This window comes from Chelonoidis abingdonii, chromosome 8, assembly GCF_003597395.2.
Source record: "Chelonoidis abingdonii isolate Lonesome George chromosome 8, CheloAbing_2.0, whole genome shotgun sequence".
Taxonomy (NCBI): domain Eukaryota; kingdom Metazoa; phylum Chordata; order Testudines; family Testudinidae; genus Chelonoidis; species Chelonoidis abingdonii.
This window is the reverse complement of record NC_133776.1, coordinates 35521571-35541737: the sequence shown is the minus strand read 5'-3', so window position 1 is coordinate 35541737 and position 20167 is coordinate 35521571. Positions and strand designations below refer to the sequence as shown.

The window sequence follows — 20167 nt, the reverse complement described above, 5'->3', positions numbered from 1 at the left end:
CCTTTTAACCATATTATGTAGGTTTCTCCTGAGGACCGTGATTCAGATATGGAGTGAACATTTTGTGAAAAGTGTTTGCCCACAAGCGACATGGTGTTTTTGTCCTTTATCATTTTTCTGTGGCAGTTCATTTGACGGCAACAACACTGCAAACATGACAATGACATTCACATTCCTGAAAAACTTCCAGGGAGCCCTATCTCTATTGTATGTCCGCAAGGGCTGGTTGCATTCAGGGGAGAAAATTTTCTTTCAAAACTGTTTTTTGATGGAAAGCTGGAGTTTCAGCTAAATGATACATTTGGGAAAAGTATCTGATTTCTGCAGAAAACGTTGGTATTTAATCAAAATGCCAATCACGTGAAAACTGTGTGTGCGCGGTCTGGGAGGGTGTTTGCCAAAATGTTTTGATTGTTGATGCTTTGCCAACAAGCTGACGCTCTGAAAAAGGTGTTTAGAAATGTAAAAGATGTAATTTTTGTCAACAGTATCCACAGGAGGAAACCCACCTCCTTTTAGGCCAGCTCTAGTGGTGCCAGAGAGTAGGTGGGAGACACCCTCCCTCTAAGATATCCATTTGAACCCCTCCTTTTTGCCCTCTCCCCTCCCTGGCCTTTCCTCTCCGCCTCAGCCACTCCAGGTAAGAGCCCCAGTGGCCAAGCCTTTGTCGGGAGATCAGGGAGCTACTAGTCCCCCCAGGCGACAGGGGGCGCTGCAGGCAGCCAGCGCACTCGGAGCAGCTTCCCTAGGCCTCGCTCTCCTTGTCCGTTCCCATAAGGCAAAGGTGTCGCGCAGGTTCCGCCTAAGCTCGTTATTCAGCCGCCCCAGGCCCCGTTCCGCCACCGGCCCCCTCAGCGCCTCTCCCCCGGTGTGCGCGGGCTGGTCCCGACCCCTCCCCGTGCCGCCGCCGCTCCCACCCCACCGCCTAGGCCGAGCGGGGCCCGCCGCCGCCTTCCCCCAGTCCGGCCCCCTGCGAGCCGCCGCCCGGTGTGTGCGGGGCCCGGCCGCTGCCGGCTTCTCCCCCCCGGCGGGGCCATGGCCGCGAGCGCCAAGCGGAAGCAGGAGGAGAAGCACCTCAAGCTGCTGCGGGAGATGAGCAGCCTCCCGCCCAACCGCAAGTGCTTCGACTGCGACCAGCGCGGCCCCACCTACACCGACATGACGGTGGGCAGCTTCGTGTGCACCTCCTGCTCCGGCATCCTGTGAGTGCGGGCCGGGGGGCAGGAGGATCCCGGCTGGCTCTCGCGTGGGGTGTTTGCTTCGGGCGGGTGATTCTCTTGCGCGTGCAGTTTCCCTTCCTCCTCCTCCGTTGTCGCGGGGTGGCGGCGGGTGGGCTGTTGTGCGAAGCCGGTAACCGTTGGTGATCTCGCAGGGCTGTTGGAACGTATCCAGCAACGCTGCTTAGTTTGCCGTGGAGGATTGAAACGGAGAGCGGCCTGGTTCCACTTCTCTGGGCTGGATTTACTACCCTGCTCATCCCACCCCCCAAATATTTTAGTGGCAAAGAACGTGAGAAGTCCGTTAGCTTCTGCGTTAGTATGTTCATTAAATTCCCTTTCTGGGTATATTCCTGCAACTCCTTTAACTAGGCTTTTGATTTTACTTAATGCTGTAGTGTAACACGCTTGGTGGTTCATTATTTTAGCACTTGGAATATGATTATATAAGACTAATAGCGTGGATTAAGGGAGTTCGGTCCTGATTTTGTAAGCATGTATTCATATGAATAGCTTTATGACCCGAACTAGTGAGAGCTCTTGCAAGATTGAGTCCTAAATCACTTAAATTTTTTAAAACTAAAAATATAGACATCATATTTTTAAAAAAACATTAGGTGGGTGTTTTGGGAGGAAGGGAAGTAAACCTTACTCATTTTCATGACTATTTTTCTCAAAATAATGGAAGGATTAACTCTAGAATAAATACTGGCAAAGTACCTGTTTAATAGTAAAGTAAATTATTGTTTTTGCTTTAATACATATTTTAGTTCATAAAATTGTCATGATGAGGTAGGACAGAATTTGCAGAATGTCAGGCTGTCAAACACCTTTGCTTTATTTAAATGAGTTGGTTTTCTTCTCCTGGATTAAAGTTTAAACTGTAGAAAGTACAGGAGAGAATTTGGTAGAATTTTCATGTGATGATGGTAACTTTATCTTTAAGAAGAACAGGAGTACTTGTGGCACCTTAGAGACTAACAGATTTATTTCAGCATGAGCTTTTGTGAGCTACAGCTCACTTCTTCGAATGCCCAGAATGAAACACACAGACAGGAGATATTTATACATACAGAGAGCATGAAAAGGTGGAAGTATGAATACCAACAGGAAGAGTCCAGTCAAGTGAAATGAGCTATCATCAGCAGGAGAAGAAAAACCTTTGAAGTGATCATTAAGATGACCCATAGAAGGTTTTAGGAGAACTTAACATAGGGAAATAGATTCAGTTGGTGTAATGACCCAACCATTCCCAGTCTCTGTTTAAGCCGGAGTTAATTGTATCTAATTTGCATATTAATTCGAGTTCAGCAGCCTCTTTGGAGTCTGTTTTTGAAGTTTTTTTGTTGCAAAATTGCCACCTTCAAGTCTGTCACTGAGTGGTTAGAGAGGTTGAAGTGTTCTCCCACTGATTTTTGAATGTTATGATTCCTGATGTCAGATTTGTGTCCATTTATTCTTTTGCGTAGAGACTGTCTGGTTTGGCCAATGGACATGGCAGAGGGGCATTGCTGGCACATGATGGCATATATATCTCATTGGTAGATGAGTATGTGAACAAGCCCCTGATGGTGTGGCTGATGTGATTAGGTCCTATGATGGTGTCACTTGAATAGATATGTGAACAGAGCTGGCATCGGGCTTTGTTGCAAGGATAGGTTCTGGGTTAGTGTTTTATGTTGTAAGGTGTGTGGTTGCTGGTGAGTCCAAAGTTACTGGAAATGAAACTCTGTTGAAATTTCAAGAATGTCTTCCAGTTGCTGCACCAAAATACAGAATTATTTATGAATTGCTTTGCGTACAGCCGTGTTGTACAAATAATGGACCCAACAGCACTCTATATCTTCCTTTGCCCCACTTCCTCTGCCCCCACCCCCCCAAAGGCATGTGGCTGAAATCAGAAGCATTGAAGAGCAGTCGGTTTTAAAGGATATTTTGTAAACCCATCTGTGTAACTTTAGTCATTCATATTGGCTTCAGTGAAACTGCCCAGATAAAGCTTTGCATGTGCAGATGTTTACAGGTTTGAGTCTAAAAGGAAGGAAGCAGTTTGACAATTTTTAGGCAGTAAATATTATTTCATTCGATGACTTGGGTTTGTATATTGAATTGAGAAATCCAAATAACCAATGCCTATCCCTTTATATTTAATGGTAATAAAGAAATGGGTATTGGAGGGGGGATGCACGCACGGATGGAGAGAGAGCTATTGTAAACTAAGTGTCTTGGTAGCTTGGCTTTCTTTAAACAAAGCGAACAAATCAGTTCCATATTGCATTTCTTTTGAATAAGCTGCCTTTTAAACCACTAGACTCCTAATTAATCTTGCTTTTCCTATTCTTTTCATTGTGTTTTGCACAGATGTCTCTTCACATGTGTATACTTGTGTGAAGGCCATTCAAAATTGAAAAATGAGCTCAGATTGTAGAACTGTGAACAGGCTTTAGAGTTGAATATACACTTGATCCCTAAAGCAGCCAACTCAAAGTAATAAATTATCTGTGCTTATATTCAAAACTATTTTAAGATACTGTACATAAGCTTAATGACTGCATATGTTCCTTCTGCTTAAACTGACAGCACACTTAAATTACTCATAACAATACTGCTTTTAATTGGCAAGCTGGCTATTTTAAATAAACATGAGCACATGTGATATATAAAAATGACTTCAGCTGGGATCCCTTCTAGATCACCAGTCTAATATACGATGAAGGATTCACTCACACCAAGTCAAATTGTAGGATGTGGACTGCTAGTTGTCTAGCCACCACTGTTAGACACTACACATACATACAAATACCTGAAGAGAGAGAGACATCCTTTGAAAGAGAGCTTCTTAGTCTTGATATATGTTAATTTTTACTTTATTAGAAGATTAAGTCATTGCCCAGTGTATCTAAATATACAGTGTGTGTTTAAAATCCTGAGGAAGTGGCTGCTATTTTTACAAATAGAGTGAAAAAGGACAACAAAAAGAGCTAAAAAAGCTACAAAAAGAGCTACAAAAAGAGCTAAAAAAGCTACAAAAAGAGCAATTAAAAGGACTTTAAAAATTGTGATGTTTTGTTTGAAATAAACTTATTCATAGATTGTGGGGCTGGAAGGGACTTTGAGAGGTCATCAAGTCCATCCCCTGTCCTCATAGCAGGACCAGATACTGTCTAGACCATCCTGGATAGACATGTATCTAACCTACTCTTAAATATCTGCAGAGAAGGAGATTCCGCACCTCCCTAGGCAGTTTATTCCAGTGTTTAACTACTCTGACAGTTAGGAACTTTTTCCTAATGTCCAACCTAACCTCCCTTGCTGCAGTTTAAGCCCATTGATTCTTGTTCTATCCTTAGAGGCTAAGGTGAACGAGTTTTCTCCCTCCTCCTGATGACACCCTTTTAGATGCCTGAAAACTGCTATCATGTCCCCTCTCAATCTTCTCTTTTCTAAACTAAACAAACCCAGTTATTTGAGCCTTCCTTTATAGGTCATGTTCTCAAGACCTTTAATCATTTTTTGTTGCTCTTCTCTGGACCCTCTCCAGTTTCTCCACATCTTTCTTGAAATGCAGTGCCCAGAACTGAACACAATGCTCCAGTTGAGGCCAAACCAGCGCAGAATAGAGCGGAAGAATGACTTCTCGTGTCTTGCTCACAACGTGCCTGTTAATGCATCCCAGAATCATGTTTGCTTTTTTGCAACAGCATCACACTGTTGACTCATATTTAGCTTGTGGTCCACTATAACCCCTAGATCCCTTTCTGCCGTATTCCTTCCTAGACAAATCTCTTCCATTCTGTGTGTGTGAACTGATTGTTCTTCCTAAGTGAGCACTTTGCATTCGTCTTCATCCAGTTTACCTCAGACCATTTCTTCAATTGTCCAAATCATTTTGAATTATGACCCTATCCGCCCAAAGCAATTGTAATCCCTCCCAGTTTGATATCGTCTGCAAAACTTAATAAGCGTACTTCTATGCCAATATCTAAGTTGTTGATGAAAGATATTGAACAGACCCGGTCCTTAAAACAGACCCTTTGCGGAACCCCACTTGTTTACCTTTCCAGCAGGATTGGGACCATTAATAACTACTCTCTGAGTACGGTATATCCAGCCATTATGCACCCACCTTATAGTAGCCCCATCTAGTTGTATTTGCCTAGTTTATTGATAAGGCATTTGATACAGTCTCGCATGATATTCTTATTAAAGTTTAGGTATACACATCCACTGCTTCTCCTTATCCACAAGACTCTTTATCCTGTACAACAGAACTTAGCCTTGAACTATTTATTTGGCTTATAATTTCTTCAATTCATGTATTCTGGATCAAGAAAAAGCCATAATAGTTATCATGCAAGAAACCTGTCTATATCCATTATGCTTTCTTTGCAGAATGGTTAAATAGACTTAATGCTGATACAAGTAACACTTGTCTAAAAGCCTAGATTGTTCCTGGTGTTGCCTAAGCAATGTGGCAACTACCGGCCCCTCAGGGCTTTGGATCCAGCCGTGAGATTGCCCCCCATGTGCCCATGGGCCTGTGGCCGCTCTGAGATGCCCCTGTGCCGGGGGGCACGAGGCTCCATGTGCGTTTGCCTTTGCCTCCAGGCACAGCTGCCCGCAGCACACTCTATGCGATGGAAGGGGACTCAGCCAATGGGAATCTTTGGGGGATGTATTCTGGAGGCACGCAATCCCTTCGCACCTAGAGCCCGCCGCCGCTGCCCCTCCCACAGGGGCCATGCCTCTGGCCAGCACAGGGCAGGCATTCAGAGAGCTCTGCAAACTACCCGGAAGCTGCTTTAGAGTAAGGTGTTGCAACCCCAGCTTCAACCCCTCCTGCACCCTGCCCCCCAACTCTCTGCCCTAACGCCTCTGCCCTGCACCAAACCGCCTCTGTACCCCACTCCCTTCTCTGTAGCCCCCTCGTTATGACCAGACTCCGTCTCGCATGCATCATCCTTTGCTCTGAAGCCGCTTCCTTGCACCACTGCACACCCAACTCTGCATCGCAGGCCCCCCCCCCCCCCCCGATGTGACCATGCCGCCACCACCATGTACCTGAGAGACCAGCCCCCAGGAGCTCACAGCCCACCGCCCAGAGCATGGCGGTGCAGCGAGCGCATTGAGGCTGCGGGGGAGGGTCTGGGGCTAGCTTCCCGAGCCAGGAGCTTGAGGGCCGGGCAGGAGGATCTTGCAGTCCGGATGTGACCCGTGGGCTGTTCTTTGCCCACCTCTGTGTTAGCTTCTGCATATGACCTCATTCAAAATTACCCTAAAACTTCTGGAGTTCATATAGTTTTAACACCTACTGCAGTGGTTGTGGTTTGGAATTATTTACTGTAGAGCTTTATTCATGCAATTTTTCACATAATCTGTTTCATACCCTACAGGAGCAGATACAGTTTTTCCTATGTTCCAATTTTAATTTTTGTTTTTTACTACTGCTTCAAAGGGTACTTCCTTTGTAGTGTAGTGAGACAGATATTTCAAATCTAAAATGCATTGTGCAATGATGGAACATCAGGTTCTTATTCTACAGAGTGAAGTGGCCATTAATTTTGGTTCAGATATTACTTTGGAAGAGGGAAATTATGTAAATAGTGGGAAAATATATGCTTAGGGTTGTTTCAGATATTATTGTCAGCATTAAACTTTTAAAACTGATATTCAGTTACCTTCAGAAGATTATCCCGAAGATGTCTGAAGTGTAACTGTATAGATCATATTTTATTTTCTCTAAGACTGACAGAGAAGAGCAGTGCTATATACTTAACGGCCTCCTGTCAGCTTTGGTAATTAAGGTGTGGTAGAAAACAAACTTGCAGTGCAAACTAGGTTTAATCCACATAGCTGATCTTAATTGCTGTGCACTTCCAACTCTCTCCAAAATAGTCTTATTAGCTTGCTCAGTGTCACAGAAGATGTGTCCATGGTGAAGAAACAAGTACGCTTTTGTTCTGAAAACATTAGTCTTGACTTGATAGTTAAAGCTGAATTTTGTACTTAAATCAGGAATTAAAACTATATATGAATGGTACAGGGCAGTGATTCTTAAGTTTTTTTTTTTTTTGTTTGTTTGTTTTTGTTCTGCAGACCACTTGAAAATTGCTCAGGATCTCAGTGGACCACTTAATGATCCTTCCAAATGTTGTTTGTTCCATTAGCTAACTATTGTAAAGCGCTTTGGATAAAAGTGCTATATTAAAAAATAATTTAATTAACATTTTTTGTTGTACAAATAAGAGCAATGACTCATTTTAATATCGGTAGTCTTACTTTTCTAATGTGATGGATGTGCTCTCTCCCCCGACGCAGCAGCCCTCGAGCTGGGGAAAGTTGTCTTTAGTGGAGTCATGGCTGCGCACACCTTAGAGGGAACTATCCGCGGATCACCTGAATGGAGCTCGTGGACCACTGGTGGTCCGTGGACCACAGTTTGAGAACCACTGCCCTAGGTAATTTGTTTCAGTGTTTAAATATCCTTACAGTTTTTTCGTAATACCTAATCCAGAGATACTCAGACTGTAGTCCGCAGATAGTTCCCTGTAAGATGTGTGCCTGAGCTGTCACATGCAAGAGAAGGAAGGGCCACCCACCTAATTAGTGGAGCAGTGCAAGGATGAGTCCACTAATTAGGTGCCTGGACTCTGGAGAAGACACACATGCAAGGTGAGGTGATGGCCTTGGCGGGGGGAGGGAATAGTTGGGAGGAGGCTGTTGGGTGAGAAACGGGGGGTGGGTGGGAAGAATTTGGCTGTGGTGGCCAGAGAAAGAGGCGACTTTTCCTGCCGCCAGAGGGAGACAGCCCTCCTTCCCAACCTCAGCTCTGTCACTGCTGTGGCAAGGGAGAGACCACCCTGCCTCCTTCTCAGCCCCAGCTCGGGGACTGCTGCAGCAGGAGAGAGAGGGTAAGACTACTGATATTTTAATGAGTTGTGTGCTTTTTTTGGTAGAACAAAAAAATGTGTTAAAGTTTTTTTTAATAAAGTGCTTTGGATAAAAGGGCTATACAATAGTTAGCTAATGGTACAAACAACATTTGGAAAGATCATTAAGTGGTCCACTGATACCCTCAGCAGTTTTCAAGTGGTCCGTGAAGAGAGACAGTTTGAGAACCACTGACCTAGGGAGATTATGAAATCTCCACTATTGCAGGTTTAGACATGTTAGACGGTCCTTTGCTGACAGGCGTTTAAGTATTACCTAGACTAACCTCAGTGCTAATGACCTATTGAGTTCCCTTCTAGTCCTACATTTTTAAAATTCTGATTAGGATTCATGCTCAATTGAACCAAGGAAACCCCTAGTCTTGCATTCATTTATAACGGGTTGGCAACCTATGGCACGTGAGCCAGTTTTTAATGGCACACTGGAGCCTGCCAGGACTCCAGCATGCCACTAAAAATCCTGCCCAGCCCGGCGCACTCTCCTCTGCCCTCCATTTCTCCCGCGGGGGCAGGGAGCAGAAGCATAGCCGTGCGCACGGGGTGGGCAAATGGCCCCATTCTCCCTGCATGGCAAGCCGCGGGGTCCGCGCTCCTGGGCCGGAGCGCGGGGCTGAGCACAGCAAGCTGCTGGCCCCTCCCACACCTTCTCCCCTCCCCTGGAGCCCTGTCGCAACGTGCAGCGCTCTGGGGGTCTGGGCTGCGCGCTCCCGAGGGCAGCGTTTGGCTCCGCTGGGAGGCAGACACGCTCCCCGCTCAACCGGAGGGGCGGGGCTGTGTGCTCCCGCAGAGCAGCGTATCTAGCTCTGTGTGTGGAGCCTCATGGTAAGGGGCTCAGGGCTGGGGGGGTTGGATAAGGGGTGGGGGCAGTTAGGGGACAAGGAGCAGGGTGGGTTGGATGGGGCATGGGAGTCCCGGGTTGTAGGGCAGGGGTAATGGTCACCAGTCAGGGGCCAGATCAAGAGGGTCCTGGCGGGGAGAGTAGTGGGGGTCTCTGAAAGGTGGTGTGTCAGGGGCAAGATTGGGGGGGGTTGATGGGTCGGCGAAGTCTGGTCTCTTAGAGCGCCAGGAGTGCAGAGTAGCATGAGCCCGGGTAGGGGGACAGGGTGTGATAAGGGCATTAGAAAGGGGTAGAGTCCAGTCTGGGAAAGGAACAGGGAGCTAATACATGATGGGGTAGCCAGGAGGGTAGTCAGAGGACAAGAGCAGCGGGGTTGATGTGTTATCAGGGGCAGTCTCCACCTCACACTCTCCGCCTGACACCCACCCCACGACCCACAGCCCCCGAGCCCCGCCCTTCCCTGAGTCCTGTACCTTCACCATACTACCACACCCTCAGGCTTGACCACTTCATCTTACCCCCCGACACCTAACCCGCCTGACCTGGCACCCACCCATACCGCCGCCCTCTGCACCTCACACTAACCCCCTCACATACCAGCCTCGTGGGTCCTGCCCCGCCCTGCACAGCCGCAGCAGGTCTGGCGGTCTCTAGCTGCACCGCGTCACCCCTGCAGGCCTTCGAAATGCCACCGCTGCGGCCCTACGTAACAGAACCCTACGACAAGCACGGAGATGAGACCGGCAGCCGTAGATTCAACATTTTATTTAATTTAAAGAAGCTCTTAAAACATTTTGAAACCCTTTATTTACAACAAACACTAGTTTGTTATATAATATAATCAGCTAGAGAGAGAGACCCTCTAAAAACATTAAATGTATTACCAGGCAGCAAAAACTTAATAATGAGAGACTAAATGAAAACCGGCACACCGCATTCTGAAAGGTTGCACCCCTGATTTATAATGACATTCTAATCTTCAAATGAATCTAAATAGAATTCATCTACGTCAGGTATTGCTACTGGTATTACGCAATTGGTCTATAATTTTCAGAAACTCAGAAGCTGTTTAGTATTGACAATGCACTTGATTACATCTGTATATATAGATATAAAGTTGTGGTTTCTTAAGTATTTGTGGTCGTATAGACTCCTCGCCAAAAAACTTAACACACCTGTTAGATTTAACGTATGTCTTAATATGTGGAAAATGGTAGGATTCCATAGCTATACAACTTGAAATAGTATAGTAACCCTAGGCTCTGTTTCTTGGTTCTCTATTGTTAGAAACATACTAGCAATAGAACTGCAATTTTACACTGAACGCGGCTCACTTGTGTCACTTCTGGCATGACAGTGACACATTCAATAACCTTTACTTCTCACTGACTCCACTGGGTCGTTTGTCGAGTATCGTACAGTAAGAAGCCCTACGCACTTCCACCACCTCAAGCTCATAAACTGGGATTTCTTCGATCTCACTGAAATCCGTTCTATAGTGCAGTGGTGTGGTCTGCAAGGGCTGGGGTATGCGATGGGCTGCGGGCATGCTCTGGGAGAACTGGCATGGCGGTAGTGTCTGAGGACCCTGGGTGCAGATGTGCTGGGTGCTGCACCTCCAGAAGTTAGTCATGAGTAATTTTGGTTGTAGGCTCATCACTCCATGGACTGGAGCAATGGAGCTAGATTTGGCACATCTTCATGTAAGTAGTAGCTATAGTGGCATATGCTGACACCTCCATCTGTGAGGTTTGGAAGAATTCCTGTGTGTCAGACTTGCTCTCTGTGTTCCTTGCCGTCTGAACGCATTCTGGATCGATAGCTGCAGTGGTTTGAGCATTGCCTCTAACCAGGTTGTGAGTTCAGTCCTTCAGGGGGTCATTTGGGGAACTGGGGTAAAAATCTGTCTGGGGATTGGTCCTGCTTTGAGCAGGGGGTTGGACTAGATGATCTCCTGAGGTCCCTTCCAACCCTGATATTCTATGATTCTAAGCACTCCAAAGGCAGCTCCCTGTCCCTGCTGTTGCTAGCAGAGGTGTGGCCAGGCAGCTCTGCAGGAATGCTGTCCTTGAGAACCACAGCCAATGGGAGCTGTCGGGGGCGGTACCTGGAGACGGAGGCAGCGTGTCTGCTTGTAGAGCCGAGCCACCTGACTGTGCCTCCACTAGGAGCAGCAGGGACAGGTTGCTGCTTGCAGGGAGATGCCGGAGGTGGGGGTCCCCGCATCCAATACCCAGAGCCCCCTCCCAGAATGTGCCCCGCAACCTCTCCCCCAACACTCCAAACTCCTACCGCTGAGTTAACCAGCGCTTTTAATATACTGGCACCCCCCTTCTTCCAACATGGCAGTTAAAAAAGCTTTTATTGTACTTTTAATTTAAATATTCTATCTTGTTACAGTTGAGAAAATTACACCATTGCTTAGGGTAGCATCTGTCTCTGTCTACTTTAGGTATCTGTATGGCCCCCTTTACCATAGTACCTGAATGACTCACCTACCTCACCTGAGAGGCAAGGAAGTACCGTTATCCCTATTTTTATAGATAGCCTCCCTATGTCTCAGTCCCCTAAGGCCTGGTCTACGCTGGCGGGGGTGAGGTGGGGATCAATCTAAGTTACGCAACTTCAGCTACGTGAATAACATAGCTGAAGTCGACGTACTTAGATCAACTTACTGTGGTGTCTTCACCGCGGTGAGTCGACTGCTGCTGCTCCCCTGTCGACTCTGCCTGTACCTCTTGCCAAGCTGGAGTACAGGAGTTGATGGGAGAGCTCTTGGGGCTTGATTTATGGCATCTACACTAGACATGATAAATCGATCCCCGCTGGATCGATCGCTGCCCGCTGATCCAGCGGATAGTGACTTGTCCAGGGTCACACAGGAAGATTAACAGCTCAGGGACTCAAATCCACATCCTAGGCTATGTCCAGTGGTTAGGGCACATCTGCTTTAGCTGCTACTGTACAGTGCAAGAAATGACAAATACAGATTACCAAGGATATGAAAGATTTTAACATGATTTGCTCATTTAAATCAGTAGTAATTCTGTCCTCCTTTGTGTTTGGCCTTCTTAAAAGACAAAATTATCATATTTAACTCTTTGAGTTTGTTAGTGTAGTATTGGCATACCTCTACTAATACACCCAGATTTCATAGCTATGTGAGGATGCTTGCACACATGCTTTAGACTGTCTTGGCACTGTGTTGTGGCGCCTTTTTAATTTCAAAGTCCATAGTTGTCTGAAGTGGGCTCAGAATGAGGTAAATATTCTTACTTTGCTCTCTAAGTGGCCTTTCAGTGGCAGTGTTCACATAATAGCTTTTATGCCCTTTGAATTTCTTTTGTATTTTTTTCTTTTCATGCATTTTTAATAGGAGGAGTCTGAAATCGATTTCTAGCTAAAATTTGTCTCTGGCAATCACTCTCTTACTATTTATATATTTAAATTCTTGGTAGAATCTGGGAGAGAGGAGGATTCTATGAATCTGTATGTGGGTGTGTAGAAGTGCTGGCCGGGGCTCAACCTTCTCTGGGGCGGAAGGGAGCCACACTGGCTCACTGCACACTGCTAAGGTTTGGGGAATTAGGCCAGCTGTGGGAGTCTTTCCTGGTGGTCCTTGCAGTAACTGGAGTAAGCACCATAAGCCCAGGCCCTGGGTCAGGGCAGGGCAATGATGCATCAGGTGCTCATGCCCTCAGGCAGGGCTAAGCAACCACAGTACAAGAGAAATAAACCCAGACCCTGGGTCAGGGCGGAGCAACAGTGAGTCAGGTGCTCCGGCAGTAGAAACAGTAGCAATAAGCCCAGGCCCTGGGTCAGGGCAGGGCAGCAATGAGTCAGGGGCTCAGGCCCTCAGGCAGAGCTGAGCAACAACAGTAGGTCCAAGGCCTGGGAGAGGGGGAAGCTGTCACCCAACTCATGGGTGGCAGAGGGGATGCAGGCCCTCCCACTCCACTGCGTCCCAGCCCGGGGCCCTAGCAGCGGCAGAAGACCTGCTCCTGAGTCAGTGGGGATCCTGGCCACAACACACTGATATGGACTCTGGTAGTGCTGCAGCCAGACTAGGGTCAGCTGCCCCTGGGGTACTTTCAGACTTCCCCTTGGATAGTACCTGGGTCAGAGTGGTGTCCTCTGAGGGGTCCAGCACCATGGGTTCCTCGGGGTAGTGGGCAAGCGGCAGGTCTGGCACCTCCTCCGGGTAGTGAGCGCAGGGCAAGTCAGGCCAGTCCTAGTGGCACCTTGGGCCGTGGGGTTTCCCAGTTGTGGGCTAGGCTGGAGACATCTGGCCTGTGCAGTGGCTGACTGGCTCCCTAGTGAGCTCTGAGGGCAAGCCTTTATGCTTGCGGGTCACTGCCTAACCATCTGAGGGGCAGGCTCCCTAGCTCCGCCCACTCCAGTCTCCGGATGGGCTTGTCCCTCTCTGGGGTGGAGGAAAGTCCCACCTCCTCACTACAGGGTGTGACATTAATGCATAAATACTAAACAAACACCTTAGAGTGTTTTTTTTCACAGCCATGTTTTGCATTTGGGTTGTTAAGCTCAAAACATTTTTGACTTACAACCACGAAAAAAAAGTGGTCTCCTAATGATACATTTCTTTCTACTTCTCCACTTGCAGGCACAGACCACCGTCACTTTACCACATCCTTAAATCCATCTCCTAGGGATGCCTACGTTCCATCAGCACCTTTACCAAGCAACCCCCTTTAAAAATATCAAACTACTACAACAAATATCCACAACTAATAAAGCTGTTATTAGTCTAACACATTATGTTTGACAACCAAATGTCTTATATCCATATTCATAAGAATGAGACTTAAAAAAAAAATGCTATTAATAGTAACTGTGATGCAATAGAGCATCCAGCTTGTGGTGGCACAGTGCTGTGTCATGCTGGGGGTTAGAGGTTATGGTCAAAATTTCCTTGTCTTATACGGGAGAAGGTGCTGGGAGGGTTGCTGAGACAGTGTACTTAGCCTTTGGTAGTGCAAGAGGGTTCCTGAAGCTATGTGGTGACCTTCCCTTTATGGATGGGTATATGACCCTCAGGCAGGATGTCTGATTGTTTTACTTCACTGGGAGTAAGGATATGGGCCTATTCCTTTTATGCCACATCGGATGTGCTGTTTGCAAAGTAGGAAAACCATGGTTTTCTTTGAGCTTGGGCTACTGGGCTCTTTTTAGATTGAGCATTCTGATCTTGGAACAAAATTGCTTACAAGGGCAACTACAAAAAGATGCACAAAAGCTGACTCTAAGAGATCTGTATTTTCGATATTTAATCTCTGACAACCTAACTGAGTGTCTTACTGTAACTGCTGTAAAGAACTTCAATAATATGCTAATTACATCAGGACTATAAATTTTATATTATGAAGTTTTCATAATTCGGGTAGTGTATGTCTGTTCAGTGCTCTTAAATTAAATGCAAGGCTATAGTATAGAGGTTCTCAAAAGTTTTACTAAGGCTACCATTTTGTCTTTGGGGACCCCATTACCCTTGCCCTCCCCTTCTCAGCCCAGGCCTCCTGCTTGACTCTTCTCAGCCCTGCCCTCTCCTGCAGCCCTAGGTGGCCGTGATCACTACCAGGCTGCTGGTAAAATGAGCAGGATCTGGGGTGGCAGCAACGGTGTGGAGTATGTGTCTGGAGCCAGTGAGTGGACAGTCAGCAGCTTGCCCCATCCTGCTTGTATCCCGGAGGTGCTTCCTCCACACTGCTGCCCAGATACTGCTCCACGTGCCATTCCTTGCTGTCCTGGGGAAGTGAGAGCATGGGGGGAAGAGTACTTAGACCCTACTCGTGTCCCACTGGTGGATCAGAACCAACCATTTGGGAAACGGTGGTATAGCATTTTGTCAGATTACACCACTGGCTGCATTCATGAAAGTGACTTCCCACTAGAAGAAAACATGAATGATCGTTTTCTTGGTATAAAAGGGATATACAATCTACACTACAATCATTGCAATAAGCCAAAATAATCATGTCTGCAATGCATGTAGAGGTTCTTCATGTAAGACATATCAGTGATTCCTTGCTGAAAGCAGCATGGGATAAAATAGCTTTTAAATGACAATTAATGGCAGGCCATGGCTTATAGGGATCTGGAAAATATCTGCTGCGAATGTGAGAATACAGATTGCACACAGGAGATGCTGGGGTCAGATTATTCATATAGTTTAAAATATGCTGTTCTAGCTAGTCACTTCCATCCCTGCTTCTTGGTAGAGGTAAAAACAAGGAGTGGTGATTGCACTACAGAATCTCAAAGTACAGATATGTTTAAAACACAAACCAATGTCATCCTGTGAGTCTTCATTGGATGTGAACAGTGAAAATTTATTCCTCCATTCTGTATCTCTTGCAAGCATGTTAAACACATGTTTTCTGAAATATATGTTCTGAATAATAGGAGTTGACTTGAAAAATGTAAGATGACCTTTTTTTCCAAAAAAAAAAAAAAAGTACAAACATTATTATAAAACATTGCATATTATAACCCATTTATCTTGTGGTAAGGGTTTCTAATTATTACTCCTGGGGGAATTCTGAGTGCACCCAGAAAACGTTTCCCCTACGCCCCCCGCAGATTTCTTTGCTTCCTGCAGAAAGTGAAATGGAAGCAAAGGGAAGCTGCATGCAGGGTAGGGGGAGAGGAAGGGAAGATTGGGGAAACCCAGCGTGTAGTGAGGGGGAGGCAATGTCCCCCAAACGGAGAGATTGGAGGAGGCACAGAGGATCACATGCCACTGAGGCCTCCCCATTCCTGAGAGCACAGAGCTGCCCAGCTGTTGGTGCTTGCACCTGGGCTCTGCAGCAGGATGCTGCTTTCTGGGTCCTAGTGCCAGTTGGGTTACCTCTCTGTATGTACAACAGTGAGTGCCCATGGTGCGGAGAGGAAGAGGCATTTGGGGAAGGAAGGAGGAGGGATGTTGGAGTGATGGGGGGGGGAGAGATGGGGCAGGGAACAATTGAGAGAGAAAGGGGGAGGGAATGCAGAAGAGAAGGAGACAAGGAAATCTGGGTGGAGGGAGGTGGAAACCTGGCATGTTACATTCCCCTCTGCTGCAGCTGGGGCTCCCCTGGTAAGCAGGCCCACTCAGCCCCCCCCTCACCCATGGGCCTCCTGCATCCAAACCCCCATCCCAATGAATCCCAGCCAGCTACATCTGGGACCTTTTTCTGCCTGCCCCCCCCCCACCCCGCTTAACTCCTCATGCGCAGATCCCCTCCCATTGAGACCCAACCACCTTTACCTAGACCCCCCTGCAGCGTCCCATTGCTCCTGCACCTAGAACCCCCCAGTGAGACCCTATGTATCCACATCCCCCACTGAGCCACTCGTACCAAGATTACCACACACAGAACCCTCTTACCCCACGCCTGGATTTCCCTCCCCCCACCCCTCTCAAGCCCCTCAACACTGGATTCTCCTGGGTTGAGCCTGCCTGCTCACACCTAGTGCACCTGGAATCTAGGGGCAGGACCGACCCTTGGGCTGTGTCAAGGTTGAGTGGCCTCACTGCCAGGTCCCTGTCCCGGGGGGCAGGGTGCTGCAGGGTGAACTCCCACCTCCATGCAGCCAGTGGCCTGTGTTCCCCACTGCCACACCAGAGCCTACATGTTTGTTTATTGATGATAAATAAAATTTGCAGAATTTTAATATATTGTGTGCAGAATTCCCTCGGAAGTAAATTATGGACTACTGTCGTCAGCATTTGCAACAGTTTTATTTAGTTGCAGTTCTGTGTGTAAAATTTCCTTTCAATGGTGCTGTGATTGGGAGTGCTCCTTTTAAAAATCACTAGCTCAGATGGAGGAGAGAGGCCCTAAAGATATGCAAAAATATTATGATCAGGTGGAAACAGCATTGAAATCTGGTAACTGGATGCATTTATAAATGAGGGTAATGCCAGTAGTGAGTGTTTAAATGCTGCTTTGTATTTAACATGGTTTTTTATTAACTTTAATTCTAAGATGCATTCTCAGTTTAAAACTTGTTTTATATTTGTTTAAATCATCCATTTAACACTTTGTATAATTCCATGTTTAATATAGAATGTGCTTTTATTTAGCACTTTTTATATGAGATGTCTATCAGTCTTTTCCAAACGGAGTTATATACACTGGCAAAGAATCTCAGGATATGACTTAAATATACACCCAATCAGTAGTTTCCAAAAACTATCTTAGGCTATGTCTACACTACATATTACTTTGTATAACTTGTTTTTCTCAGAGGTGTGAATAATCCACACCCCTGAGTGACGTGAATTATACTGACTTAAGTGCCGGTGTGGATAGCGCTATGTCAGGAACAGCTTCTCTTGCTGACATAGCTACCACCTCTTGCAGAGGCAGGAGTTAAGATGATGGGAGAGCTGTCTACCGTTGGCTTAAAGAGTCTTCCCCAGATGTGCTGTAGTATAGGCATAGCCTTACTGAAGGGAGTACTAGGTACAATAGTGCTCTTTAAAGTACCATGGAATCTTTAGCTACCATTATATAAAAATGGAACTGTTTATTCTGAGTTCTGACCTTATGTATAATTTGTAATATATGCTGCTTCTGATGGTGTAGATTACTTTTTACACATGACCAACACTGCTATAGTGAATAGAACTATGGCGAATGAAATTAGCATTAACTAAACTCCCATTGAATAATCTTCCTTCTTTAATTAGGACCATGCTGGTGCCTCTGTGCAGAAACAGATGTGATCACAGTTAAAGGACAGCAGGGTTGTAGAAAACCCTTGTGAAAAACAAGGGAGTGATGTAAAAAGTGCGAAAGCTTGGAAGATAAGGTGCTGTGGCATGTGCCTCAATGCTTACTTTTATTTGGCATGCAAGTAAGTAGGTTCTTACTTTTTGTGTGACAAGAGCTAAGACTGGGTATTGGTGAGGAAATATGACCAAGGAGGGTTGGCAAACCAGTCTGTTGACTGTTTGGTCCTGGGGCAGGCAGATGGGCAGCATATCAAAAAATATTTTGATAGATGAAATCTTCTGGAACAGCAGCAACTAGAAATAGAATTGAATTACTATTGACTGATTGAAATTGAGATCGAGAGAGCATTCCAGAAGTAGTGAAACATTAATCAGAGACATAATAAATTATGTAGATTTGGGGAAAGCCATATAAATGATCTTTTTGCAAACTTTTTTTACTAGACATGAACATGGAAAAACTGTTAAAGCTGAGTGCAGGTTCTGTTCTGTGTATGTTACATATAGCTAGAATGGAGAAACATGAATTCTTGTGATGTATCCAACTACTGGCAAAGATTTATGGCAGTCAAACAGTAAGAAAGGGAGATTTGCAGCAATTTTTTTCCTTCTCTGCATTCTCCTGCTTCAACTTTGGCAGCATCATCACAAAGCATAGAGTCTTTTGCTGAAGACAGTAATATGGATGACAATGAAAGTGACATTAGTTCTATTCCTTCATCTTCTAATAAGTTTCAGCATTGAAAACTCTTCCTCCTGGGAAGTCTTCTGATAGTCATCAAGTTGGAATTAAGTTTTTTTTCAGAGAGACTGTACTTTGACCAGAAGAACCAACTTGACCATATATTTGCTAGAGGTATTTATGCCAGCACTTCATATAGTTAAAAATCTTTTAAGCTAGAAATTTTTATAAATTGCATCCAGTTTATAAAGTACCCAGTAGGAAATGGCTTACAGGAACTCTTCCGAATGCCAAAGCAGATCATGTGAAAGAGAGGATTGATGTTCATATTGCTCAAGCTGTCTCTGGTATCTGATGGATGTAGCAGTATTCACAATGAGGGTACCATAAACTTCATGTTAAGTAAAACACTAGTTGTGGAGTTATTCTGATGCACAACTGAGGATTAGCACATAGCCCAATGAATTGGTGACCAGTTGAAAAATATAATCAATGAATTGGTTCCCAGGTTATTTCAGTTGACTGACAAAATGGCTAATATGAAAGCTGCTTGGACTTTGTTGATAAATGAGTGTCCAAACCTGTATGATGGATGTGCTGTCCTTACAATGTGGCTTTTCATTGGTGATGTTGAAGATCTAACAGCTCTCTATGACATGACAAAAGTGAAAAGCATTGTGAAATTTTTCAGAAACACTGAGAAATGGTACTTGTTTAAGTTTAGTAACACATTCAGTTTTACCCATCTTGAGTAACCCATCAAGCACAACAAGGCTATCTTCTTAAATGTCTTAAAGAACTTCAGATATGCAAGAAGACTCTTCACTCAGCCCTCTGTTGAAGAAGTGGTGGGGTCATATCACCCTTCATCTCATTGCTTGAACTGTAGTTCAGTCCTTTCAGAATATGGAAAATGATAGTTCTATATTGTCTGAAGCCAAGAACAGGTTCCTGAATATTAAGAAACATATTTGTGTAGTGCACTGTGAAAAGAACAACAGTCCATTTACAAAATCTAAGAGGAAAAAGATTATAGACAAAGTAATATCATTGAAAAATCAAGTAATCATTCCTGCACATAATGCTGCCTACCCTCTTGATCCATGCTTCTAGGGCAAGCCCTTTCTGAAGACTAATGTAATTCAGCTTGTGACCTCTTAATAGCTGTTTAAAATGTTTAAAGGATATCCAAATGAATGAACAAACAGTTCTGATGGAGGTAGCAAATTTATAAAGCAAGAAGTGGCCCGTTCAGTTGCAAAGCAATGTGGAGTGCAGTCCCAACAATTAAATCAAAACACCTTGCTCCTTCATTGTGATGGAAATGGATGTCCTCCTTGCACTCTGGCTATGATTTCAGAAATTTTTTTTACACATCTGTGTGCTGCTGCATGTGTAGAATGAAATTTGGTCAGTTTGGGGAATTGTCCATTCAAAAACCAGAAATAGACTGAAGACCTTTACTGCTGGGAAGCTGGTGACTGTGAATCACAATTTAAGATTACAGGAGAAAATGGCATCTGAAAAGATGACTCAGTAATTACCAGATGAGAAGGAAGAAGGGAATGCTGATGAATTTGATGACAACACAGATGTAGATGAAGCAACTGAAGCTGGTAAAGAAGAAAAGCAAAAAGCAAGATGCTTGTAGAGTTGGCCTCTTACATAGCATAAGTGCATTTTAAAATGATTTGTTTTCTTGCATAGTTGCTGTGTTTAATTTTTCTTTTGTAACTGTTCAGT

General features: G+C 45.3%; 1 protein-coding gene across 10 annotated transcripts in view; it reads left to right on the top strand.

Annotated features, from left to right (window-relative positions):
• Positions 1 to 816: 816 nt before the first annotated feature.
• Positions 817 to 20167, top strand: part of AGFG1 (ArfGAP with FG repeats 1) — an 81891-nt gene continuing 62540 nt past the window's right edge. For 7 of the 10 annotated variants that reach the window (XM_075068516.1, XM_075068515.1, XM_075068513.1 and 4 more), the window contains exon 1: positions 980 to 1202. In XM_075068516.1, coding sequence (XP_074924617.1) covers positions 1036 to 1202 — 167 coding nt within the window. In that variant the 5' untranslated portion in view covers positions 980 to 1035. Of the gene's footprint in view, positions 1203 to 20167 lie in introns of all 10 variants that reach the window. The other 3 variants (XM_075068512.1, XM_075068517.1, XM_075068509.1) reach the window with 3 other exon arrangements.